Source organism: Podarcis tiliguerta, assembly GCF_965153285.1.
Source record: "Podarcis tiliguerta genome assembly, chromosome: 3".
NCBI classification, from domain to species: domain Eukaryota; kingdom Metazoa; phylum Chordata; class Lepidosauria; order Squamata; family Lacertidae; genus Podarcis; species Podarcis tiliguerta.
The window spans coordinates 109,523,418-109,550,559 of NC_139536.1; the positions used below are offsets into that span (position 1 = coordinate 109,523,418).

At 43.8% G+C, this 27,142-nt stretch overlaps 1 protein-coding gene and 1 long non-coding RNA gene across 4 annotated transcripts in view; one reads left to right on the plus strand and one right to left on the minus strand.

Moving 5' to 3' along the window:
- Positions 1 to 27,142, plus strand: part of COG6 (component of oligomeric golgi complex 6) — a 74,509-nt gene that overhangs the window by 9,148 nt on the left and 38,219 nt on the right. For all 3 annotated transcript variants that reach the window (XR_014509979.1, XM_083435352.1, XM_083435351.1), the window contains exons 6-18: positions 2,071 to 2,153; positions 2,342 to 2,412; positions 4,639 to 4,732; positions 6,623 to 6,751; positions 6,843 to 6,934; positions 8,835 to 8,899; positions 10,115 to 10,206; positions 11,469 to 11,586; positions 14,731 to 14,862; positions 16,310 to 16,477; positions 20,690 to 20,797; positions 22,038 to 22,091; positions 25,017 to 25,096. Coding sequence is in view for 2 of the 3 variants with exons in the window: in XM_083435352.1 (XP_083291478.1) it covers positions 2,071 to 2,153; positions 2,342 to 2,412; positions 4,639 to 4,732; positions 6,623 to 6,751; positions 6,843 to 6,934; positions 8,835 to 8,899; positions 10,115 to 10,206; positions 11,469 to 11,586; positions 14,731 to 14,862; positions 16,310 to 16,477; positions 20,690 to 20,797; positions 22,038 to 22,091; positions 25,017 to 25,096 (1,286 nt within the window). In the remaining variant the exon portion in view is untranslated. The remainder of the gene's footprint in view (positions 1 to 2,070; positions 2,154 to 2,341; positions 2,413 to 4,638; positions 4,733 to 6,622; positions 6,752 to 6,842; positions 6,935 to 8,834; positions 8,900 to 10,114; positions 10,207 to 11,468; positions 11,587 to 14,730; positions 14,863 to 16,309; positions 16,478 to 20,689; positions 20,798 to 22,037; positions 22,092 to 25,016; positions 25,097 to 27,142) is intronic.
- On the minus strand, positions 7,400 to 8,828 carry LOC310675271. The gene is made up of 2 exons (XR_014510016.1): positions 8,375 to 8,828; positions 7,400 to 7,862 (listed from the first exon to the last, which is right to left on the minus strand). It is a non-coding gene; the product is annotated as an uncharacterized lncRNA (long non-coding RNA).

Genomic DNA, 27,142 nt, shown 5'->3' on the forward strand with positions numbered 1-27,142 from the left:
GTAGTCTACCTTGATTTCAGCAAGGCATTTGACAAGGTGCCCCATGATATTCTTGTAAAGAAGCTGGTAAAATGCGGTCTTGACTATGCTACCACGCAGTGGATTTGTAACTGGCTGACTGACCGGACCCAAAGGGTGCTCATCAATGGTTCCTCTTCATCCTGGAGAAGAGTGACTAGTGGGGTGCCACAGGGTTCTGTCTTGGGCCCGGTCTTATTCAACATCTTTATCAACGACTTGGATGATGGACTCAAGGGCATCCTGATCAAATTTGCAGATGACACCAAACTGGGAGGGGTGGCTAACACCCCAGAAGACAGGATCACACTTCAAAACGACCTTGACAGATTAGAGAACTGGGCCAAAACAAACAAGATGAATTTTAACAGGGAGAAATGTAAAGTATTGCACTTGGGCAAAAAAAATGAGAGGCACAAATACAAGATGGGTGACACCTGGCTTGAGAGCAGTACATGTGAAAAGGATCTAGGAGTCTTGGTTGACCACAAACTTGACATGAGCCAACAGTGTGACGCGGCAGCTAAAAAAGCCAATGCAATTCTGGGCTGCATCAATAGGAGTATAGCATCTAGATCAAGGGAAGTTATAGTGCCACTGTATTCTGCTCTGGTCAGACCTCACCTGGAGTACTGTGTCCAGTTCTGGGCACCACAGTTCAAGAAGGACACTGACAAACTAGAACGTGTCCAGAGGAGGGCAACCAAAATGGTCAAAGGCCTGGAAATGATGCCTTATGAGGATCGGCTAAGGGAGCTGGGCATGTTTAGCCTGGAGAAAAGGAGGTTAAGGGGTGATATGATAGCCATGTTCAAATATATAAAAGGATGTCACATAGAGGAGGGAGAAAGGTTGTTTTCTGCTGCTCCAGAGAAGCGGACACGGAGCAATGGATACAAACTACAAGAAAGAAGATTCCACCTAAACATTAGGAAGAACTTCCTGACAGTAAGAGCTGTTCGACAGTGGAATTTGCTGCCAAGGAGTGTGGTGGAGTCTCCTTCTTTGGAGGTCTTTAAGCAGAGGCTTGACAACCATATGTCAGGAGTGCTCTGATGGTGTTTCCTGCTTGGCAGGGGGTTGGACTCGATGACCCTTGTGGTCTCTTCCAACTCTATGATTCTATGATTCTATGATTCATGGGCTAAGCATATTAAAGCTGAAATCTGTAAGTTAAACATATTTGTTACTGAAGACTTGTGTTCATCTGTTATATATTTAAAGAGCCTGACAAGCATTCTCTATATGCTAAGCCTTACTTCTTCGTTATGAGTTATAGGTTATGAGTTTTTAACTGCTTATAGGTATATTTTTTGTTTTAGTCCCATAATTTTGTGTCTGCATGATTCCCTGTTCTACCTATAAAAAAATCAAAATACTATCAGCCATTTACACACTCTTTCACACACACTCTTCTAGTCCTACAAATAAAAAGGAAGAAATAAATCTTCAAAAAGTGAAAATCCTGGCACACAAAGGCTGTTGAGGTTTTTGACAAAGTTGTTGAGCTTTCTTTAGTTTTGCCCAAAGTTGTTGCACTTTTTTTTAGTAAAATCTAAAAAAAGAGAGTGAGTGTTTTTGAGCTATTTCTAAATGAAATTTGCCAAAATCTCCTCTATTGGCATGGGCTGCCATATGTCCGGTTTTTCCTGGACATTTCAGTGATTTCCACCTGGACACTGTTTGCAAGGGCTGAGTACTGGCTGTGTTCGCGAAATTGCGTTATGTATGGCAAACCTGCTTCCTTGAAAGGATACAATATGACTTAACTCATAGACCATGCCTAGTGGTTTTCTTTAAATGTAGGCAAAAACATACCTTGATGTGTATTTGGAGAAATTATGTTTGGGATGGTGGTTCTGAAGGAAAAACTCTTGTTTTAGTATTAATAATAGTATTGCAGTGTTTAGCACTGAGATCTTGCCTATCCTCCCACTAGAAATTCCTTTAACTGCAAAGTTTGTGGCCTATAGTATAACGATCTGGGAATATTTCTGTGTGGACAGTTTGCTTTAATAAAATACCAGTGACTTTCAATCTTGTGTTTGCTAGGACTTTTTTAAGGTATTGGGGAGAGTGAAACAAATTCACAACGATGTCAAGATTCTTCTGCGCACAAACCAGCAGAGATCAGGGTGAGTTCTCACTGAACAACTACAAAGCAATGGCTGAAGTAGTAGTGATCATTCAGTTTAAGCTGTATAAAGTGGGCTGTGAATATATTTGGAACGGGGAATTAGCTCTAAAGATTATTATGTGTTTAAAGATTTTTTTATTTTCATAAAACACTTTTTAAAAGCATGTAATTGTTTTAAATTTGCAGCCTAGAAATTATGGAGCAGATGGCTTTGCTTCAAGAGACTGCTTATGAGCAGCTTTACCGATGGGCTCAAGGTACCTTAGTTTTTTGGGATAATGCTTTTTCTTGAAAAGATGCTTATTTAAAGAATGTTAGCAGTGCTTGATATTAACCACAAGGTGGCAGTCTTGGAACACCTACCAAATTCTATAGCCTCAATTTATTCATTACATTCATGTTTAATCCTGGGATATATATTTTTTGTTAATGTGTAAGATTAGCCAGTACTATTTGGTGCACCAAAATCATTATGGTTTTTGGAAACATTTATTTTGCTGTATTTATATATTGTTTTTCAGGAGGACTTTGCATGCATATAAATACATAAAATTATTAAAACAGTAAGCACCAACAACTACACAATAAAACAAAACAGACAAATGGGAGGTCCTCGCTGCGGGATCACATTCACCCAGTGCTATACCAGCTGCACTGACTCCCGGTAGAGTACAGGATCAGGTTTAAGTTGCTGGTTTTAACCTTTAAAGCCCTATACGGCCTAGGACCCTCATACCTACGGGACTGCCTTTCCTGGTATGTCCCACGGAGGACCTTACGGTCTTCAAACAAAAACATATTGGAGGTCCTGGGCCACAGTGAGGTTAGGCTGGCCTCAACCAGAGCCAGGGCTTTTTCGGCTGTGGCTCCAATCTGGTGGAATGCTCTGTCACATGAGACTAGGGCCCTGTGGGACTTGACATCTTTCTGCAGGGACAGAGCTGTTCCACCAGGCCTTTGGTCAGGGCACAGCCTGACCCCCTTCTTCGGCAATCCTCACAGAACTCTAGCCCAATGGTTGCCATTAATCTAATTTGAGCTGATTTTATAATGAAATGATTTTAGAATGTTGTATATTTTACTTTTGTTAGCCGCTCTGAGCCCAGCTTCGGCTGGGGAGGGTGGGCTATAAATAAAATTTTGCTAGTATTATTATTATTATTATTATTATTATTATTATTATTTATTATATGTTTGCAGTCAGCCTAGCAATACCAACTGTATCAGCATTATCTCTTCTTTTTCCCCTATCGTTCAGCCACCTACCCAGCCCACCACAGGAGTAGGTTAATTTTACAACAGGAATGTTTTAATAATAATAAAATTTATTACGGTCCCAGACCAGATTCACATACCATACTAAGCAAACATAAAACACAATAGAATTAAGTTTGAATTGACAATCGAATATGACAATAAACAATAGGAATATGACAGCCATTAGAAATGTGGTTTAGGTCTTAGTCTCTAAAATATTACCTAGAGTTTGCATCTGAGGCCTTAGTCTTTGTAATAGCACAGCTTGTTCCCTGTGCTTTATGGCAGCTGGAATGTTGGAATGTTTTAATGTTCTAATATTTTAAGCTCCCTTATTAGCCCCTAGGCATCCTGATCCAAGACCTGCTGATTTGGAAATAACCCTGTATGACTCAAAATGACAGCCCTGGGGCAGGACTCCTAAGTTTAGTCTCCTAGGCCTTGAGATGAGGAGTTTTAAAATACTGTATTTTTCGCTCTACAAGACGCCCCCGTCCACAAAACGCACCTAGTTTTAGAGGAGGAGAACAAGAAAAAAATATTCTCTCCCTCTTCAGCGAAGTGGCAGGAGAAACGGAAGGGGCTCTTCGCTGAAGGGGTGCTGCGCAGCTTTCCCTCGCTGCACAGCGCCCCTTCAGCGAAGCGGCAGGAGGAACGGAGCCCCTTCCATTTCTTCTCCCGCTTTGCTGAAGGGGCGCTGCGCAGCTTTCCCTCTCTGCACAGAGCCTGAAGAGGTGCTGCGCAGAGAGGGAAAGCTGCGCAGCGCCTCTCCAGCAGAGCGAAGTCAGAACAGCAAGAGGGATCGCTGCACAACGAAAGCAGTTATCCGTCTTGCTGTTCTGGCTTCTGGGATAGCCGTGCCAAGCCTCTTCAGGCTCTTTGCAATGCAAAGCCTCCTGAGCGCAGCGGGAGGAGCGCTCCTGCTGCGCTCGGAAGGCTTTGCGTGGCTATTGCTGAAGCCAGGAGAACAAGAGGGATGAGTGCACACCGATCCTTCTTACTCTCCTGGCTTCTGGGATAGCTGCGCAGCCTGCATTCGCTCCATAAGACACACACACATTTCCCCTTACTTTTTAGGAGGGGAAAAAGTGCATCTTATAGAGCGAAAAATACGGTAAGCGTTTTAGTTACAAATAGGATTGCAACAACGTTCGTTTATTATTTTTAGAACGCTGTAAAGATCAGAAACATTGCTTACTATTGGCCTGATCTTTTCTTCTTTGCAGGCGAATGCAGAACTTTAACCCAAGAATCCTGTGACATTTCTCCAGTTCTAGCTCAAGCAATGGAAGCTTTGCAGGACAGGGCCGTTCTCTATAAGTAGGTTGCCTGTCTTAGTCGCAGAACATAATGTCACCAAGATTAATATTCTGGGGGCTTCATCCTTCTGACCACAAGGTAGCTTAAAAAGTTCATTCATTGTGGAATTGAATATTTCAAGGCGTGGGACTTTCACTCCACTCTACATCTTTTGTGCTAAAGATTTGGGATAACTACCTATCAAATCATAACAGGGAACATGTTATGTTGTTATGTTATGTTATGTTAGGTTAGGTTAGGTTAGGTTATGTTATGTTATGTTATGTTATGTTATGTTATGACTTTCCTTTTTTCAGCAGCAGTTGACTGATTTTTAAGGAATGTTAGCAGTGCTTGATATTAACCAAAAGGTGGCAGCCTTGGTACACCTACCAAATTCTATACCAGGCATAGGCAAACTTGGCCCGTCAGATGTTTTGGGACTACAACTCCCATGATCCCTAGGTAACAGGACCAGTGGTCAGGGATGATGGGAGTTGTAGTCCCAAAACATCTGGAAGGCTGAGTTTGCCTATGCCTGTTCTATAGCATCAACTTTCTTTTCGTTTAATGAAATGCCTTGTTGAAATACATCCTAGTATTATTTCTACATTTTTATGTCTTTATAACACAAAGGCAAAGGGTGGCGCTGTGGGTAAAACCTCAGTGCCTAGGGCTTGCCAATGGCATGGTCGGCGGTTCGAATCCCCAAGGCGGGGTGAGCTCACCGTCTTTCGGTCCCAGCTCCTGCCCACCTAGCAGTTCGAAAGCACGCTTAAGTGCAAGTAGATAAATAGGTACCGCTTTAGAGCGGGAAGATAAACGGCGTTTCCGTGTGCTGCGCTGGTGCTGGCTCACCAGAGCAGCTTCGTCACGCTGGCCACGTGACCCGGAAGTGTCTCCGGACAGCACTGGCCCCCGGCCTCTTGAGTGAGATGGGCGCACAACCCTAGAGTCGGACACGACTGGCTCGTATGGGCAGGGGTACCTTTACCTTTACCTTTTAACACAAAGGCACAGTTCACATGTAACATCAGACTCTGATTTAGTGGTAGTTGGATGAACGTCAGCAAGTTGAAGCAGAACATCAGATTCCTGTAATCCCCTTGCCTTCTCTACCCCCCCCCCCCCGCCCCAAATAAAATAGCTGGGCATTATCAGCACCACACCCTGACCAACTGCGCTATACCTCTGTTAGCAAACTTATTTTCATGGGTTTAAACAAGGACCCCTGATTGAAACCTAATGCTAAACTGGTGTCAGGCAGGCTTAATTTGGCCAATGTGTTGCAGGCTCCCTCCCCTCTTTTAAAAACCCTCTGCCACCAATATAATACAGTGGTACCTTGGTTTATGAACTTCATCCATTCTGGAAGTCCCTTCTTAAACCAAAGCATTCTTAAACCAAGGCGTCCTTTCCCATAGCAGCAGGGGACTCAATTTACAAATGGAACACACTCAACAGGAAGCGGAACATGTTCTGCTTCCAAGGCAAAGTTCACAAACCAAAACACCTGCTTCCTTGTTTCCAGCGTTTTTAATCCAAGTTGTTCATAAACTAAGCTGTTCTTAAACCAAAGTACCACTGTAGTTGCTTATGTTAGCTTCTAGCTTCGGTGGTCATTTCCCATCTGGAACCGCAGATGATTAGCTCATCCACATAGAATTTAATCAGGGAACCTATTGTCTTTTGAAACAAACCACCAGATCCTGTGTTGGGAGGCTGAGGCATCGTACCGACCAATTTCACGCCGTGAAAAGTATTTTTGGAGCTCAATTGGTGAATTATTCAGACAGTTTATTTCTGTGCATAGCATACTTAACATTCCCATAAAGCAAGGCACCTTAATGACTGTAGTGGCAATATAAAGCACATGCATTTTAATAAAGTGCCTCTTCATTTCCACTGTAGATACACTCTTGATGAGTTTGCAACAGCCAGAAGAAGTGCTGTGGTCCGTGGTTTTATCGATGCTCTTACTAGAGGCGGTCCAGGAGGAACCCCCCGGCCTATCGAAATGCATTCCCACGATCCTTTGAGGTACAGCGGTCACGGAAGCGTACACTGCACAGTGCTTTTGCTGCTAGAATAACCATTTAATGCAGCAGGATGTTTTGGTTTTTGGTTTTAGATATGTAGGAGACATGTTGGCTTGGCTGCATCAGGCTACTGCTTCAGAAAAAGAACATCTGGAAGCCCTGTTAAAACATATCACTACTGAAGGTATTGCTCAATTTCAGGAAATGTGTGTTTTAAATCAGTTTTTTTTGGTTTTCATACATATATCATACATTATTCAAACATAACTGAACAATCGTTGTATAAATTCCCCTCTCTCCCTTGGCTTCCCCCCATTTCCGTTTTTGGTTTGTTAAACCACTTGTTGGATTCTGCTGCTTATATATAGTAGTGTATTATCATATTGTTGTCTTTCTTGTTCTCTCTAATTACATTATGTACGTTTATTTAAACCCTGCCAAAGAGTCCATACTTTTACATTGTTTCTGCAAATATGTTACAAAAGGTTCCCATTCTTTTCCAAAGTCACTATTATCTTTTTCACGCAGTTTATCTGTCAATTTTGTTAATTCCTCATATTCCATTAATTTTTCGTGCCATTGTTCTTTGAATGGTATTTCTCCCATCTTCCAGTTTTGTGCTATTAAAATTCTTGCTGCTGTTGTTGCATACATAAATACCGTATTTTTCACTCCATAAGACACACTTTTCCCCTCCTAAAAAGTAAGGGGAAATGTGTGTGTGTCTTATGGAGTGAATGCAGGTGGGAGACTCAGCTCAGCGCTCCCTTTAAAGATCCGTATGGTGTGTGTGTGTGTCTCTTGGGGGCTTTTCCCCAGGAGGGAGAAGGAACTGACGGGCTGCCCTTCTCCCTCCTCGGGGAAAAGCCTTCAAGCGCCACACACACACTCCACGCAGCTCTTTAAAGGGAGCGCTGAGCAGAGCCTGGGATGCATACAGGCTCTGCTCAGTGCTCCCTTTAAATATTATTTTTTCCTGGCATTCCCCCTCTAAAAACTAGGTGCGTCTATGGAGCGAAAAATACGGTAGTGTCCTCAATTCTTTCTTCATATCTTGCCCTAAAATACCCAACAGAAAAGCTTCTGGTTTCTTTACAAATGTTATTTTAAACCTTTTTTTAAAAAAAATTATTAGAGGTTTAATAGTTACAGAAAGAAAAAGAAAAAAAACAATAAAAAATTTAACAGACAATACATCGAAAATAAAAAGAAAGACAAAAAAAAAATACATCAGAACAAAAAGAAAAACAAAAACATTTAAAGACACATCCAATATTTCCATATCTTTACCTTTCATTTACTTGTTTCCTCGACCTCCTCACACCTCCCTTTTTTGTATTCTAGTTCAATTAGCTATTTCAGCAAATCCTTTCCAACTTTCTCAATTTTTTGTTCTATAATTTATCTTAACACAATCTAACTTTAAAATTTCCCACTGTGGCCCATTAACAATCAGTTTTTGCTTAATTCTTTATAACATTTCTGCTAAAACCATATAACTTCATTCCAGCATTCTTCTAACATTCATTAATTTTGCAATATTTCTGTAAATATATTTTAAATTTTTTCCAATCTTCTTCCACCGACTCTTCTCCCTGGTCTCGGATTCTGCCATATTTTAAACCTTTTTTTCAATTCGTTATAGATCATTTCCCAATAATTTTTTACAATCCCACCACATAGGAAATGTGTATTTGGAATCTCCAGGGAAAGATGTATGTGGCGATAAACATGTGCCAGTGTGCTTCAGCTGATATTTGTTCTGTGTAACTGGGGTATGGGGGCATGGAGGATTGTAAAAAAAGTGTTGGCAAGTCCAAGCTGTGCACAGAAAAATGTCGAAAGGAAACAAGTTGGATTTGGGCGGTTTTATATACATAATCATTTTATTTGTGTGCCGACTTTCCATAATTATAACCATGCTCAAGGCAGCTTATAGCATGAGGGGAAAATATACACAATTCTCACAGAATCTGTGATGTGTTAGAGCTGCCTAGGTGTGACTTTTTTCAAGGGAGCGTGTGGTAATGGGAAGCATGGTTGCTGAAATACCTCTGAATAACTCTTGCTATGTTTCCTTTCAGGAGTGGAAAAAAATATGCAAGAAGTGATTGGACACATCACAGAAGGAGTTTGCCGGCCTCTGAAGGTAGGTGGAGTATGTTGGTTTATGTGTGCCCTTGAAATAGGTAAAGGTAAAGGGATCTCTGACCATTAGGTCCAGTCGTGGCTGACTCTGGGGTTGCGGCGCTCATCTCACTTTATTGGCTGGGTCATGTGGCCACCATGACTAAGCTGCTTCTGGCAAACCAGAGCAGCGCACGGAAACGCCGTTTACCTTCCCGCCGGAGTGGTACCTATTTATCTACTTGCACTTCATGCTTTCGAACTGGTAGGTTGGCAGGAGCAGGGACAGAGCAACCAGAGCTCACCCTGTTGCCGGGATTCGAACCGCCGACCTTCTGATCGGCAAGTCCTAGGCTCTGTGGTTTAACCCACAGTGGCACCCGCATCCCCATTGGAATAAGACTGCATTTATTAACAAGGTGCATTTTCCCATATAGCCAATAAACAAAGAGTGGAAAAAGCAAGAAAAAGCAGGACAAAACTTGTTGGAAACTTGTCCGTTGTTCTCGTTATATATTTCATCAAAACAATACTGGCTTCTTCTTTCCCTAAATTATTTCGTCATGATGAATTTTCCAACCTCATTTGAAGCAAAACTTTTATCGTTTCGTGCCTCAAGTTACTGGTCCCAGTAAAACAGGCATGATTAATGGGAGGGCCAAGACTGCAGCCCTGGTTTCCTGCTGCTGAATACTGGGATGGGGCAGCGGCAGGATGAGGGCATCAGCAGAACCAATCCAGCAGTTCTGCTGCCGCACCCATACCTCCCAACCCCCACCCCACCCCTAATGTCTTACCTGCTTGAAGACAACATAAAAAAAGTAAAGGGACCCCTGACCATTAGGTCCAGTCGTGGCCAACTCTGGGGTTGCGGCGCTCATCTCGCTTTATTGGCCGAGGGAGCCAGCGTACAGTGTCCGGGTCATGTGGCCAGCATGACTAAGCTGCTTCTGGAGAACCAGAGCAACGCACGGAAACACTGTTTACCTTCCCGCCGGAAGCTACTTGCACTTTGACATGCTTTCGAACTGCTAGGCAGGAGCAGGGACCAAGCAACGGGAGCTCACCCCGTCGCGGGGATTCGAACCGCCGACCTTCTGATCGGCAAGTCCTAGGCTCTGTGGTTTAACTCATAGCGACACCCGCGTCCCTTTTGAAGACAACATAGACGTTGTCTTCATAATAGGATGTGAAAGATTTCTGCATAACTAATGTTTGTGTCAATCTATTTTATCAGGTTAGGATTGAACAGGTGATCGTAGCTGAACCAGGAGCAGTCCTGCTGTATAAAATTTCTAATCTTCTCAAATTTTACCACCACACCATCAGGTAAACGGAAACAAAAGAGAAAAGCAAATTCCTTGCTTTGCATTACAGTGTTTAGAATTTAGAGTTGGTTTTGCGTTGAGGAGGAAAATAACAAAGTCCTAGTACTGCTTTTAGTAAGTAAGAAATCTTTATTTTATTAAAAAGATAATCTCTATACTATTTATAACTTGTATTCGGAAAAAAAATATTCTGATGTTATCACAACAAAACCCTTTCGATGTGCTTTCAGTTCATTTTGCTCCTTGTTTAAAATTACACCCCTGGGCTCCTGCCCTCTTCAAGCAATGATAGTACCATTATGCTCAGCTTCCAAGGCAACTAGTCAGACCATAATTGGCCATTAGAAAAAGCATCCTTTTGCAAAACACTCAGCTTTGAAGTTGTGCTGCTTTTCCAGTTTTCCTGCAGAATTTCCAAAAGGAGAATAGAATCATGTCAGTTCACTTTACTTCAAAGCCATGTATTCATTGATGAGAGCAAGTACATGTTCCACATTAAACCAGCTGTTATAAGTTATGGAACTCAGTAATATCAGCATCTAGCAGAGCCATGGGAACCCTCGGGCCCTCCATTGATTTCAACTCCATTCAGCTCCAAGCAACATAGCCAGTAGTCAGGGATGATAGTAATAATCCAACAACATTTGGGAGGCCGCACGCTTCCCACTCCTCAGAGTTTGGTGGCCTCTTGCCTTTAAAGGTAAACTGACCCCTGACCGTTAGGTCCAGTTGTGGATGACCCTGGGGTTGTGGCGCTCATCTCGCTTTATTGGCCGAGGGAGCCGGCGTACAGCTTCCGGGTCATGTGGCCAGCATGACTAAGCTGCTTCTGGCAAACCAGAGCAGTGCATGGAAACGCCGTTTACCTTCCCGCTGGAGCGGTACTTATTTATCTACTTGCACTTTGACGTGCTTTCGAACTGTTAGGTTGGCAGGAGCAGGGATCGAGCAACGGGAGCTTACCCCGTCGCAGGGATTCGAACCGCCGACCTTCTGATCTGCAAGTCCTAGGCTCTGTGGTTTAGACCACAGCGCCACCCACGTCTCCTCTTGCCTTTAGAGAACACCTAAAATCACTAGGCAATATATAGGTTTCCTTTACTTACTAGGTGATACTTTTTACTTACTTACTAGGTGATACTTTTTCAGAAGACATTTTGTAGCATTTTATTGGGCTAAATAGCTGGACTTTGATATACAGTATGTCTGCTTTGGTTATCGTGAAATTTCTTACTGCCTCTCTTTCTGTCTCCCAATTTCCAGTAATATTGTGGGGAACACCGCAGCCATGCTGTTAACTACAATGGAAGAGATGCATGTCTTGAGTAAAAAGATATTCTTCAACAGTTTGAGCCTTCATGCAAGCAAACTGATGGATAAGGTCTGTTTCAGGGGTTAGTCAACTCTCCCTTCCCTACTTCTTCAGTTGTAGGTTCTGTAGCATTGTCAGTGGACCCTCTGTGCAGGTATCAAGCTTGGAAGTCCAAATTCTGTACTATCGAAGTGATCGCCAACTTCGCTGTTGGCTTTTGCATTTCATCTGTGCACCGTTGCCTTCTTAGCACCATGTGAAACTCCCTGGTCCATCAGCACCCTTCGCTGCCGAGTATCGCCTATGCTGCTCACCAGACTTCTCTGCCCTTTCCTCATTCTGCACCTTCCCCCTTCCACTGGTCAATACCGTTTACTTCAGTGCCACCTCAAAACTGGCGCTTAAAGCCTTTTGCACTAAAAGAAGTGAAACGAGGCCACTGAGTGACAAACTTAGTATACTTTGCTAAGGAACACCTACCTGAAATGAACGCAGGTCAACAAATCAGTAAACTCACACCGCGTATATTTGCGTTGGGACGCTAAGAGTAAAAGTTGCCAGTTATTCTCTAACTGCCACTACTCAGAGCTCATACATTCTGGTGTAGTCTGTCACTGCTACGCCATGTTGACACTTGGGATCATAGTTGCTGTTACCACCATCGCCGATCCATAGTGGTCAGCAATGGTGGTAACAGCAACTATGATCCCAAGTGTCTACATAGCGTAGCAGTGACAGACTACACCAGAATGTATGAGCTCTCACTATGAAAATCCAGCAACGTTTTTACATCAGTGGTCTAGTGTGCAAGGTGTTTCTCAGTTCTGTCCTGGTGCTCGCACCAGAAATCAGGGCGGGAGGTAGGGAGAATCCTTCGCCCTTTCGTAGTCCTCTGTTTTTGGCCCTGATACGCAAAAGAAAGCTGAGTCAGTGTACTGGATTTCTTGCTACTTGCCCTCGTCCCTTCATGCACTCCCCGGCACCTGCTCCCTTTTTGAGGCATAACTGCCGTGCTCCATAAGACGCACCTGACCATAAGACGCACCTAGTTTTTAGAGGAGGAAAGGGGGAAAGCCCCGTTTTTGGGGGGATCATCTCACAGTTGTGCAGCTTCTTTTGCAAAGGGGAAAAGGCCCACTTTTTTGAGGGTCAGCTCAAAGTTGTGCAGCTTTTGCAAAGGGGGGAAAACCCCTTTTTTTGAGGATCAGCTCAAAGTTGTGCAGCTTCTTTTGCAAAGGGGAAAAATCCTGTTTTTATGGGGTTCAACTCACAGTTCTGCAGCTTCTTTAGGAAAGGAAAGGGAGCCGTTTCTACAGTTTCCAGACACATAATCTAATCAGCCAGTCACATGTCGCTGGGGAAACAAACAGCCTCTGCCTGCAGAACATTCAACAATGGAGGCCTGGGCAAGGGGGCGGGGCTGGAAAGGGACCCAGCGATCGACCACACATTCACTCCATAAGACACACAGACATTTCCCCTTTTTAGAAGGAAAAAAGTGTGTCTTATGGAGCAAAAAATACGGTGCATTTCAGATGGTTCAGTTGTTAGCTGCTTCTAGTTGCTGAGCGTCCTGGTGACCACCCACGAGCTTCTCAGAGTACAGTGTTTTCTGTTGGGATACTGCCAGGGAGACAAAGTCCATCATGACTCCATGTCGTCTCCGGACGTCCATCGATCTCCCGTAGACACGCAGTATCAGCAATTAGCAACACGAGCTCCAGAAATAACTTCCCACATTCCAGAGCCGTGCACGCTCTATCAGCAGATAACGCACAGCGAAAGATGCAGTCAGGAGAGCATTAATTTCAAGTTTATTCAGCGTTCGTCAGAACAAAGAAAAACATGACTGCCTGCTTCAGAGCTCCGGCATAGAGAAACGAAAGCAAAGACACAACATAAACATCCTGTGAAACAGGAAAATACGCAGGCTGTGACACAAACATCCTGCTCCCTTTTAAGGTGGAACGGAAATATCCTAACATTTTCATAGGGAGTCTCACGGCAGATCAGCCAATTTTAAGGAACGGTTTTAGGCTTGCAGTAGACACGTGTGTGGTGCACAATTCCGCCAGGACAATTTCCTACATTAAAACATTGGCTCTTCACCAGTTCACGTGCATCTCCTCAGCTAAGAAATTCACACAGATTTTGTTGATGGGCTGTTCAGGATAACAGAGCAGTTCTCATACGCACTGTGGACAGAGAGCTGTGGTTTTCACTCTCCCAGCATCTGAAAGTAAGGTTGAACAAACACCAGGCCCACACGTCAGAACGAGACCTTGGCTGAAAAAAAAAAAAGAAGAGGATCTTTGCTGGTGGTAAGCAATGCAAAGGGATTAGGTTGTAACAGAGCTATGGAAGGCAGAGGGGCTGGATGTGGCTGTCGCCCCCTTGAAGGGATGCCACCATGGGATGGACAGACATCTGATACATGGTATAGTACACTGATGTGCTTCCTGTATGTTGACAGGCCCACAACATGCCCTTTATATAGGGAGTTTCCAAGCTCTTTACATAGCAAGGTTCATGCTCAATCAATCATCCATAATAATAATAATAATAATTTATTATTTATACCCCGCCCATCTGGCTGGGTTTCCCCAGCCACTCTGGGCGGCTTCCAACAAAACACTAAATTCAATAACCTATTAAACATTAAAAGCTTCCCTAAACAGGGCTGCCTTTAGATGTTTTCTAAAAGTTTGGTAGTTGTTTTTCTCTTTGACATCTGGTGGGAGGGCGTTCCAGAGGGCGGGTGCCACTACCGAGAAGGACCCCTGCCTGGTTCCCTGTAACTTGGCTTCTCGCAGCGAGGGAACCGCCAGAAGGCCCTCAGCGCTGGACCTCAGTGTCCGGGCAGAATGATGCCCCAGACACAACTGCATCCATTCGGTTAGGACTTTCGTGTGCATGCACACTTCTTCAGATACACTGAAACAGAAGTCACCAGACCCTTATCTGTAGTGGGAGGGTGGGGTTGGGTTTTTCTCAGACGGGTAGTAGGAGATGGGTGATTGACTCAATGGGTATGGTAAACCTGTTGACGACTGTTAACAACTTCATTAGTCCTACAGGAAAAAGCAAGGGATAGTATGCAGATGACCAAAAATAGCTTTAGCGTATGTAATGAGACAAGAATCCAATATCTCTATTCAGACCAGGTCTCTCCATAGTTTTCAGTTTAGTAATAAGTTGTAATTTGTTTTGTAGGTTGAACTGCCGCCTGCAGATCTTGGCCCAAGCTCTGCACTGACTCAGACCCTTGCTCTGCTGCGGGAGGTTCTAGCATCGCACGACTCTTGCGTCATTCCTTTGGATACCCGCCAAGCTGACTTTGGGCAGGTAAATTTGGTTGAAATTGCAAGGAGCCACAGCAACTTGAGGGAGGGGCTTTGGGGGGATGGAATGACAGAAACCATGATTCAGACAATTAAATTCCACGCTAGGTTTCCCAATGGAAAAAGAGGAGAAACACTGCTGGATCCGTGGCAGTTTCTAATTATAGCAGAAGTGGCATTGGAAAGGCCTGGAAAGGCCTGGAAACGATGCCTTATGAGGAACGGCTAAGGGAGCTGGGCATGTTTAGCCTGGAGAAGAGGAGGTTAAGGGGTGATATGATAGCCATGTTCAAATATATAAACGGATGTCCCATAGAGGAGGGAGAAAGGTTGTTTTCTGCTGCTCCAGAGAAGCAGACACGGAGCAATGGATCCAAACTACAAGAAAGAAGATTCCACCTAAACATTCGGAAGAACTTCCTGACAGTAAGAGCTGTTGGACAGTGGAATTTGCTGCCAAGGAGTGTGGTGGAGTCTCCTTCTTTGGAGGTCTTTAAGCAGAGGCTTGACAACCATATGTCAGGAGTGCTCTGATGGTGTTTCCTGCTTGGCAGGGGGTTGGACTCGATGGCCCTTGTGGTCTCTTCCAACTCTATGATTCTATGATTCTGCGTAGATCAGGATCAAGAATAGACAGTGGTGAGCAGCTCCTGCAGTTGTGTCTGGGGCTCTACTGCGAGAGGAAACGTTGTTTTATGTTTGGCAGCAGAGATGTCTAACAATGTCACATGGGTAGATCATGTGACCTAGCCCCCACCTCACCTCGTTGAGTGCTGGAGATTCCTCCTCTCTCAATTATTCTCTGTTTTTGCACAGGACAGGTCTTCTCCTTGCTGGCTCTCCCTTGACCTCAGGCCTTACCTTTTCCTGTTTACCTCATTTTAAGTGCCATCTTCGCTGTTTCTCTTCTGTTTAAACAACAGCGATGAGCAGTCTCAGCTTTATTCTGTGGCCCTGTGACGTGACCCTGAGCTTGGATGTCCACCACGCAAGGCACCCCAGACAGTTGCTTGTTGCATTGAAAACCAGGGAGCTGTTGCAGCCTGCCTTGTTGCTGTGCTGCTCCTGATAGGAAGCTGTTGGAACGTTTGGTTTAAATATCCATCTTCCTTGTAATTCGAACCTGCCTTTATCTCTGAGCAAGGCTTGGACATCATAAGCAAGCATCACCAGTTGCCTAAGCTGTTGCGTCTGCATCGGGCTGGCAATGACACTTGCGCAACTTCCCTGTGCAACATCCTTTTCAGACTTTTAACAAGCCAGCTGACTGTGCAGTAGACAGCGCTAATGGCTGGCAATGCTTCTTTGTAGCGCCTGAAGCTCCTTTCGGAGGCAAATGCCATTCCCCCCGTTTCAGCCTCATTCCTCCGCTTTGGGAGATGTAGAGAAAGGGGAATGGACAAGAATTCTCACCAGTTACAGCATTTTTTGCACGCTCTTCTTCCTCTTAGGTTCTCTCTTGTGTCCTGGATCCCCTGTTGCAGATGTGCACTGTGTCTGCCAGTAACTTGGGGTCTGCTGACATGGCAACTTTCATGGTGAATTCGCTTCATATGATGAAGACAACGCTGGCTCTGTTTGAATTCACAGATAAACGGCTAGAAATGTTACAGTACCAGGTAAACGTCCAGTCAACCTCCCAATGCTTTCTTTGCTATCAAACATTATTATTATTATTATTATTATTATTATTATTATTATTATTATTATTTATATCCTGCCCTCCCCAGCCGAAGCCGGGCTCAGGGCGGCTAACAACAATAAAATAATACAACATTCTAAAATCATTTCATTATAAAATTAATTCAAATCAAATTGATGGCAACCATTGGGCTAGAGTTCTTTGGCCCTAGCCAAAGGCTTGGTGGAACAGCTCTATCTTGCAGGCCCTGCAGAAAGATGTCAAATCCCGCAGGGCCCTAGTCTCTTGTGGCAGAGCGTTGCACCAGATCGGAGCCACAGCCGAAAAAGCCCTGGCTCTGGTTGAGGCTAGCCTAACCTCTCTGTGGCCTGGGACCTCCAAGATGTTTTTGTTTGAAGACCGTAAGGTCCTCTGTGGGACATACCAGGAGAGGCGGTCCCGTAGGTACGAGGGTCCTAGGCCATATAGGGCTTTGAAGGTTAAAACCAGCACCTTAAACCTGATCCTGCGCTCCACCGGGAGCCAGTGCAGCTGGTATAGCACTGGGTGAATGTGATCTCGCAGCGAAGACCCCGTAAGGAGTCTCGCTGCAGCATTCTGCACCCGCTGGAGTTTCTGGGTCAGTCTCAAGGGCAGCCCCACGTAGAGCGAGTTACAATAATCCAGTCTGGAGGTGACCGTCGCCTGGATCACAGTGGCTAGGTCAGGGCAAGAGAGGTAAGGCGCCAACTGCTTAGCTTGGCGGAGATGGAAAAATGCCGACAGGGAATGTCGTATGTTTCTGTGTATCGGACAAGGTTCTTTGACTCAAATATCATGTCAAAAAACTGGGGTTGTCCAGTACACGGATAGTGGTAGGAGCGCAACTTCCCCCAATGCCGCAGCAAGCGGGAAACACTCCCTAGATTGTTTCCCGCGCGCAGTGGCATGGAGGAAGTTGTGCTCTCACCAACTGGCTGACTGGGGGGAGCGCAACTTCCCCTGACCTAGGTAGCGTTTCCTGCCCGCGGCGGTGGGGGGAAAAACTCAACAACTTTGGTCCATCTCCCCTCATTTTCTTAAAATTGAGTCTCTAAAAATAAGGGGGGGGGTCTTATACCTGGGAGTGTCTTATAGATGGAAAAATACGGTAAATGTGAAACAAGCTACTCAAAATGTGTGTATCTTCACAGCTTTGTATGTCAAGTCAACATACAAATGTGTACAACCACAGAAACGTAATTTGCGGGAAGCTACAACAAAACAGAGGGACGCGGGTGGCGCTGTGGTCTAAACCACTGAGCCTTGGGCTTGACGATCGGAACGTTAGCAGTTCAAATCCCTGCGCTTGGTCCCTGCTCCTGCCAACCTAGCGGTTTGAAAGCACGTCAAAGTGCAAGTAGATAAAAGGTACCGCTCTGGTGGGAAGGAAAACGGTGTTTCCGTGCCCTGCTCTGGTTCGCCAGAAGCAGCTTCGTCATGCTGACCACATGACCCGGAAGCTGTACACTGGCTCCCTCGGCCAATAAAGCGAGATGAGCTCCGCAACCCCAGAGTCGGCCACGACTGGACCTAATGGTCAGGGGTCCCTTTATCTTTACCTAAGACAAAACAGCAGTAGTGAAGCAGGTAAATGCTTCACCCATTCCTTACAATACAAGCTCCTTTTTTTTCTTTACATGAAGGAAAGGCACCACATACAAACTACGTATATTTTCCCTCTGTGTTAGAATCTTTATTTTTAAATGCCCTCCCTCTTAATATTCGGGTTGGCTGATTTTTTGCATTTCCTAGGTTTTCCTAATAGAGTCCTGATGAGGCAGGGATCCAGTGGAGCTTAGGGAAATGATAGACAGGTACAATCAGGCATCATTGTGCAGGCCTGGGAAGTGATGCTTGAGTTGCAGAGTTCACCAGACTATCTTCGCCATGCATTTAAATTTGTCAAATCCTATTTACAGCAGCTGCCCCTCCTTAGAGCCTTGATAAGCTTTGTTTCGATGGGCAGTGCATATTACGGATGAATAAACGGAGTGAGACGCCGTTCTCCAAATGCACCCTTATTGCGAAAGTGGATTGGATGGATTAGTCTCAGTTGTTGTTCTTTAGTCGTTTAGTCGTGTCCGACTTTTCGTGACCCCCTAGACCAGAGCACGCCAGGCACTCCTGTCTTCCACTGCCTCCCGCAGTTTGGTCAAACTCATGCTGGTAGCTTCGAGAACACTGTCCAACCATCTTGTCCTCTGTCGTCCCCTTCTCCTTGTGCCCTCCATCTTTCCCAGCATCAGGGTCTTTTCCAGGGAGTCTTCTCTTCTCATGAGGTGGCCAAAGTATTGGAGCCTCAGCTTCAGGATCTGTCCTTCCAGTGAGCACTCAGAGCTGATTTCCTTCAGAATGGATAGGTCTCAGTACTGTTCCCAAATTGCATCCTTTTTGGGAGATTGTACTCCTGTTCAAAATCTGAGTGAGGTTATTTTTATTTATTTCATTAAATTCGTACAGCACTTGATGTGTAAAAAACAAAAACAAATCTCAAAAGCAGTTTGCAAAAGATAAAGCAAGATAATCAAGAAATATTTACTATCGTACTTTAAAAAGTTAAAATGCGAAAACAGATTGGAATTATCAAATGGGTATGTATGGTTCTGGAGGTGGATTATGCCCATATTTGGGGGGGGGTGATGTATGTGCTAGTCCTCCATCTGTTTGCAACTCAAAACAAAATAAATCCTATTTGGCCTACTTTGCATATAACAGTAAGCCAAAACATGGCTTAGCAGCAAGGGCCAGCAAACCATTTCAGCAGGGGGCCGGTCCACTGTCCCTCAGACCTTGTGGGGGGCCAGACTATATTTTTTGGGGGGGAAATGAACGAATTCCTATGCCCCACATATAACCCAGAGATGCATTTTAAATAAAAGCACACATTCTACTCATGTAAAAACACCAGGCAGGCCCCCCCCCCCAAATAACCCAGAGATGCATTTTAAATAAAAGCACACATTCAACTCATGTAAAAACACCAGGCAGGCCCCACAAATAACCCAGAGATGCATTTTAAATGAAAGGACACATTCTACTCATGTAAAAACATGCTGATTCCCGGACCGTCCGCGGACTGGATTTAGAAGGCAGTTGGGCCGGATCCAGCCCCCGGGCCTTAGTTTGCCTACCAATGGCTTAGCACAACAAGCATGGGCTCCATGTGAGGAGATTTCAGCCTCTTTAACTCCTCCCTGGTCATTTTGAAACTATGCTACACTGAGCCTAAACCATGGTTTGGCTTGGATTTTCATCCAGATCAGGGCTCATGGCTTGACTCTTTCCAGACAAACCGTGAGCTGTAACCAAGCTTTACCATATGGTTGACAACCTGTGGTTTGTCCGGGAGAGCTGAATCATGAGTCGGGGGGGGGGTGTTTGGCTTTTTGCCTTGGGGACAGTCCAAACCCCTGGGCAGCAATGGCAGGACTTACTGGAGCATCACAGCCCTGCCACTTGCACTAACCAGGTTGGGAGGGCAGGGGTGTGTGGCAACGCATCTTTACTATGCTGGTTTCAGATCCAGGACCTTTCTTTTCCCACCCCATTTTTCCTCCAGCAGTAGCTTCCATCCACCTGTTGGTTGTGAATATGCATTGGAGCATTCACTGCTCTGACTCCCCAATGGGCAGCAGCCACTCAGACCAGCCAATGAAAGCTGGTTCATCTGCTGTTTAGGGGCAGATGGAGGGAAACCTCTGTTTCTTCAAAATCTTTAGTATGGTGGATCAAGTTACAGTGGACCCTCCGGATACGAACTTAATTCGTTCCAGGAGTCCTTACGTACCCCAAAAAGTCCGCAACACGAGGTGCCACTTCTGCGCATGTGCGCGGCGTAATAGAGCGCTTCTGTGCGCAGCACGCAGAGTGCTTCTGCGCATGCATGCACGGCGAAACCCAGAAGTATACACACTTCCAGGTTTGACGCGTTCACAACCCAAAAGTTACGTTATCTGAAGGTAACATAACCCAAGGGACTACTGTATTATTATTATTATTATTATTATTATTGGCCCATATGTAATGCGCTTTGAATGCACTTAATTTCGTAACATAGTCAAGTGCTTCCATTGCATTCAGTGATTTTCTTCCGAATTGCTTTCGCCGACAAGCTGTTTCTTTAGTTACCATTCCGATAAGTAAGAAATGTCTTCCTTCCGTCTTTTAGATTGAAGCGCACTTGGATACCCTTATAAATGAGCAAGCTTCCTATGTATTGAATAGAGTGGGCCTGAGTTACATCTATAACATTGTACAGCAGCACAAACCAGAGCAGGTAAGGAATAATTTGGGGGGAAAATGCGTATAGACCACTTCTGTCCCAAACTGCGAGTAAATAAAACGGTTGTGGTGCAGTTAAGATGTAATCTGATTTATGTGTCAAGGGTAGTGATGTTAAATTCTCAACAATAATCTTTTGGAGAATATTCTCGATTAATGAGAATATTAGAGAATTTTCATTTAAAATAGAATATTCCTTTTAATGCATTGGAAATGATATAATTAGTTAATATACATGTTTATTCATGGGTAAACTTGTTCAGATGGCAACCAAAAACTGTACAGATACTTTTATTCAGTGGGGCAATGCAGTGAGTTCACATCTTTGATTTTTTGCACCAAGCTTGAAATTGAAAATTCAACGTGAATGACTCACGTTAATCACTAAGCCTGCCGCTAACCGTATATTTACCATCAACTTTGAATTCTAATTATGTTGAGTGTGTACGAAATGTAGCTTTTAAAGGAATGTAAAAAAAATCTCAGGTCCACTACATGAGTACGTTCTTTAATAAGCATATCTACAATGAGAATAAGGTCACACCAAAATAGAAAAAAGGCTATTACATATAGTTCAAATACATATGAATTCAAATGTTCATCAAATTAAATGAATAGCATTTTTTAAACTAAAAAAAAAAAAAAGTTTTCTGTAGCTCACATTTCAGAACTGGCAATGGTGAATGACACAATGCCCAGTAATGTAACTGGATAAAAAAAAAAACATTATTCATTACTTACATTGGCAATATTACAGCTTGACTTCTTATTTACTAGATTTTTTAAATGTGGGTTGTCAAACTGGTTCTTACATTAGAATTTACAGTTTGTGGAGAGAATTCTCCGGAGAATATTCTCGAGAATATTCTCATGCTTAATTTTTAGGGAGAGAGATGGTGTCTAATGTATGTAATCCTGCACACTCATTCACACAAAATCAGTACAAGATACATCACATGGGAACTCTGATCAACTGATCAAATACGTTGAATTGCAAATACACATTTACTGTATCTGGATGAGAACCAAAGTGCTACTTTGGGCCTTTGGGCATCATTTTCCTGCCCCAGCCCTTTGAACAGCAGAAAAGCTACTATTGAAAGCCCCCTCAGTTTCAAAAGGGGCTTGCTGTGTGGCACAGAGGTGCCTTCTTTTTGAGATACACAAACCAACGGCACTCCTTAACAGTGATGGTTAAATATTTATTTGTTTGCTTACCATTGCTGTGTTTTTAGGGTCCCTTGGCAAATGTACCCAGTATGGATTCCATGTCATTAAAAGCTGCAATGGTAAGATACTGGAATTTAATTTCTAGCTGTATTTGGGTTTTTTTAGGTGGGGGGAAGTAATTATTAAATAGAAACCAGGGCAAGAGGAGGCAGGGGTAAACAAGGAAGCAATGCACCCTTTTTTCCAATGACATGTGCTTTGGCTCAGTTAGGGTATGGGGATGATAGGGGTATCTTCATAGTCTCAAGAAAGTTTAGAACTGAATGACTTGCCTCTCTTCCAGCTGTTCCACTCCAAATCAATAAATGGGGCTGTGAATGAACCTTGAAGTATGCCCTCGTCATTATTTTTTTGCAAAAGTTGAGCCAAATTGTGCATTCGCTTTGGTTTTATTTTGATGTTTTTCAGAACAATATTTTCGTTGTGCTAAGAGGCCTGAAACACTGCAACATTGCATGAAAATTAAACTATCCCATAAAGTTTTAATGAGACACCACATTGGTGCAGATAACCGAAAAGAATGTTGGCTGTTTATTTGTGTGGTTTTTTTGACACAAACCCTTAGCACAGAAAATTGCTTTGACTAAAGCGAGCATATTCAGTGGTATCTTATGTATCTTATGTAAGGCCATGTAAGAAAGATACCGTATTTTTTGCTCTATAAGAGGCACCAGACCATAGGACACACCTAGTTTTTGGAGGAGGAAAACAAGAAAAAAAATATTCTGAATCTCAGAAGCCAGAACAACAAGAGGGATCGTTGCACAGCGATCCCTCTTGCTGTTCTGGCTTCTGGGATAGCTGCGCAGCCTGCATTCACTCCCTAAGACGCACACACATTTCCCCTTACTTTTTAGGAGGGAAAAGGTGAGTCTTATAGAGCAAAAAATACGGTACTCAGCAAATTCTATTCTGGTGTAAGGTTCTGTTGTATCATTTTGAAATATGTCCAAAAGTTGTTTCTAGTAATTGATAACAGTGGCATTGGTTTAATTTGAGCAGCTGAAATAGATCAGGCTTCCTCAACCTCAGCCCTCCAGATGTTGTAGGCCCAAAATGATCCCTAGATAGCAGAACCAGTGGTCAGGGATGATGGGAATTGTAGTCTCTTTTTTTAAAAAAAATAATATTTATTACTTTTCCAACAATTTAAACACTACATAGAAGAAATAAAAATGGACAATACAATACAATACAAAAACACTACATAACACTAACACCTAACACTAACACATTAAACTAACAAAACAAAACAAAAACAATTTAAAACACATCAAACAATTTCAATATCTTATCTTCCATTCACTTATTTCAGCAACCTCCTCACACCTCCCTTTTTGTATTCCACTTCTATTAATTATTTCAGCAATTCCTTTCCATCTTCCTCTGTTTTCTATCCTATAGTTATCTTAAGACATTCTAACCTTATTTTTTCCTTTAACACTCTATTAATCTATTTAACACTCTATTAATCTATTAACCTTATTTTTTCCTTTAACACTCTATTAATCTATTTTCCTTTAACACTCTATTAATCCTTATAACATTTCTACTAAAGCCATATAACTTCATTCCTACTTTGTTCTAACATTCATTAATTTTACAGTATTTCTGTAGATAGTCTTTAAACTTTTTCCAGTCTTCTTCCACCGACTCTTCTCCCTGGTCTCGGATTCTGCCAGTCATTTCCGCCAATTCCATATAGTCCATCAACTTCATCTGCCATTCTTCCCGGGTGGGTAGATCTTGTGTCTTCCAATACTTCGCGATGAGTATTCTTGCTGCTGTTGTTGCATACGTAAAAAAAGTTCTATCCTTCTTTGGCACCAATTGGCCGACCATGCCCAGGAGAAAGGCCTCTGGTTTCTTCTACTTACCTGACAGGGGAGACACCTTGATCAGGAATTGTAGTCTCAAAACATCTGGAGGGCCGAGGTTGAGGAAGCCTGAAATAGATGATAGACTTGCACACACAGGCATTAAGAGTTAGGGTTAGGGAGCAGGGGAGAAGCAGACACAAGGAAGAGGGGCTCCTGACAGGGAGGACAGGCTAGGATACACAGCCCTGCTTCCCATCCTCTTGTGCATGAACAGCCCTCAAACTCAGACCTCCACCATAGATGGAAATCAAGTGGAGCAGGTAGCCGTCTCCAGCTGCCCATAGTCCCATCCTCTTGCTTCCCTGCTCTTTCGGTGCCAAATTTAGACACGGAGCTAAACGCATTGTTCTGAAACACATCAGGGCTTCCCCCAACCCCAGTAAATAAAGGTATGTGGTGGGGTCTGATTTTCATAAGGATCACAGCAGGCAGGGAGGAGAAGGTCAACCACCCCAGTCACAGCCATTAGTTCCACCATGAAGCTTCTGTCAGCATTGCCCTTGAGCCAGTGCCACTAACTGGACTCATCCACTTCAGCCCCGACTGGGCTAGGCGAGCTGGGTAGCACTTCCAGAGACCACCTTCTGCACAGGAACAGGTCAAAGTGCTGTGGACTCACAGCTTAGAGCTGTGAGCACCGGATTCACTTCCAAAAGTAGACAGTCGTCGCACAGCAGAGTCTAGCAGAGTATATAAACAACTCGGAGAGCAGCTCTGTAGAATATTCTCTTTATTATATAACTACAACTATTATATAACTATATACAGAGCTAAATGAGCCTAAGCATAAATGAATGCTAAACCGCATTGAGTGCCTGCAGCTGCTCTTAGCAGCAACCTTATCTATACACAGGATCTCTAACACTCAGTCTCTCTCTCTCCGACACACTGACTTATTGACTGACTGACCGACTCTTTGATGTGGTGCTGGAGCAGAATAAGTAGAGAGCAGAACACGCCTCCTCCTCTCTGCAGAATCAGCAGACTCCTCAGGAGATTCTTGGATATGGGAGGGGTGAAATCTCCTCAGCTTCTCTCTTGATTCCAGAAAAATTGGGTGAGATGCTTAGTGCCTAATGCCTGTTCTTCTTCTGTTTGCGTTAGGTCCAGTTTGATCGTTATTTGTCGGCTCCCGATGGACTGCTAATGCCACAGATAAACTTTCTTCTAAGTGCTACCGTGAAGTAAGCGTTTTGGCTTTGGGTTTGATTCTTTGGTTGTAGATTCTGATCCAAATCAGAATTCATCATTCCATGTAATAATAATAATAATAATTATACCCTGCTCTCCCCTGCCGGAGCCGGGCTCAGGGCAGCTAACACCAGTAAAATTACAATAAAAACATAATTTTTTGGGGGGGGCAATATAAAATACAGGTTAAAAATACAATTTAAAATGCACCCTCATTTTAATAGTATCCCATAGATCAAAACCAGAAGGGGAGGGAAACGTAAGGGTCAGACTGAGTCCAAACCAAAGGCCAGGCGGAACAGCTCTGTCTTGCCAGCCCTGCGGACCCTAATCTCTTGTGACAGAGCATTCCACCAGGTCGGGGCCAGTACGGAAAAGGCCCTGGCCCTAGTTGAGACCAATCTAAGCACCTTGCGACTTGGGACCTCCAAAGTGTTGTCATTTGTGGACCTTAAGGTCTTCTGCGGGGCATACCAGGAGAGGCAGTCCCGTAGGTACGTGGGTCCTAGGCCGCATAGGGCTTTAAAGGTCAAAACCAGCACCTTCAACCTCTTTATAAGCCACAGTTTGGCAGTGGGCATGCACAGACCCAAACCGGCAGTGTCTTTAGAGTTTTGACCAAAGTCCTCTTGCCCCTGTTCTCTCCACCCTCTTGGTTGACAATTTTGACAGTTGCATCAGAGGATGGCAGCAGGAGGTTCTTGGAAGGACCTTCATCTCAGGACTGCTTGGCCCAAAGTCCTTCCCTTGCAGTCAGTGTTCATTATCCATTATTGAGCTGGTTGTGCCCATCATTTTGTTTGCTCACCTCCCCATCCTCCTCCTGCAACTAGTCAACTGTTTGGGTGGCAAAGGGACAATGCCCACAGCATGCCCTCACCCCCTTTGCTGGGAATTCCATACTGTGCCTATGTGGAGACATAGAGGGATTGATTTCACCATCACACCAAGGGGTTAGCTTTAAACACTTTGAGTGCTGATGCGATTGCCACCTTTTGTGTGGAAAAAGCGTGTCAGAATTTGGGTGCTTTGAGACACTTTTTCCTTTGCATATTTCTGATGTGCTCCCCATGACCCTGGTGACTGAAAATAAGGCCAAGGTATTTAAAGACTTTTAACTTGTTATATCAGCTGATTATCCATATAGTTTCTTGAAAACACCATGACTTTAGTTTTCTTGTAATTCACAGCCAGCTGTTCTCTTTGGCAGTATCCGGAGAATGCCCTCATCAATCTTTTTAGGCCCACTTTTGTTTGAGATAGAAGTACCGCATCATCTACGGATAATAATATAGGGATGGCTTTTGTGGCCAATTTAGGGGCATGATACTCTTGGGATGTTAAACTCTGGACATTATCATTTATATATAAATTAAACAGTGCGGGAGCCAGGATACAACCTTGCTTTGTGGCTGGTACGGATCCTGTGAGCTGTCATTTTGTAGAGCAACGCACTTTCAGCACAGTGTTTTTATATAGATATTTAATCAAGAACAATATTTTATCTATACTGGAAGAGTTCAACTTGTCCCACAGTCTTACACGAGAAATTGAGTCAAATGGCAGCTTTCAGATCAATGAAATATAGCACAGCACCCGGTTTCTTAACATACTTATTTATAAAATGGGCTAGTACAAAGCAATCACACCAATTAACTGCTGATCACTTGAAGCCCAAATTCCATCACTGTGATTTTAAAAAATGGAGAGCTATGAAAATCCATTGGGGTGGGAGATGATTTTGCTTTCTTTCCAATGGCAATTAGCAGTGCTTTGCAGCTGAAATAAAGCAATTGGGCTCAAGAGAGGGCAGACTGCAGTTTGTGGGTCTCCCAGTCCTCCCTCCTTTCTGCACTTTCCTCCCTGACGGCAGTCTGCCCTCTGATCCCCAGGTCTGCAAGAGACGCCCACTTGCTCAGAGTTCTCCCACGGTAGCTTTTGGGGAGGAAAGGGCACTGGCACTTTCTTACCCACTACAGTCAAACCTTGGTTGTTGAACATAATCTGTTCCAGAAGCCCGTTCAGCTTCCGAAATGTTC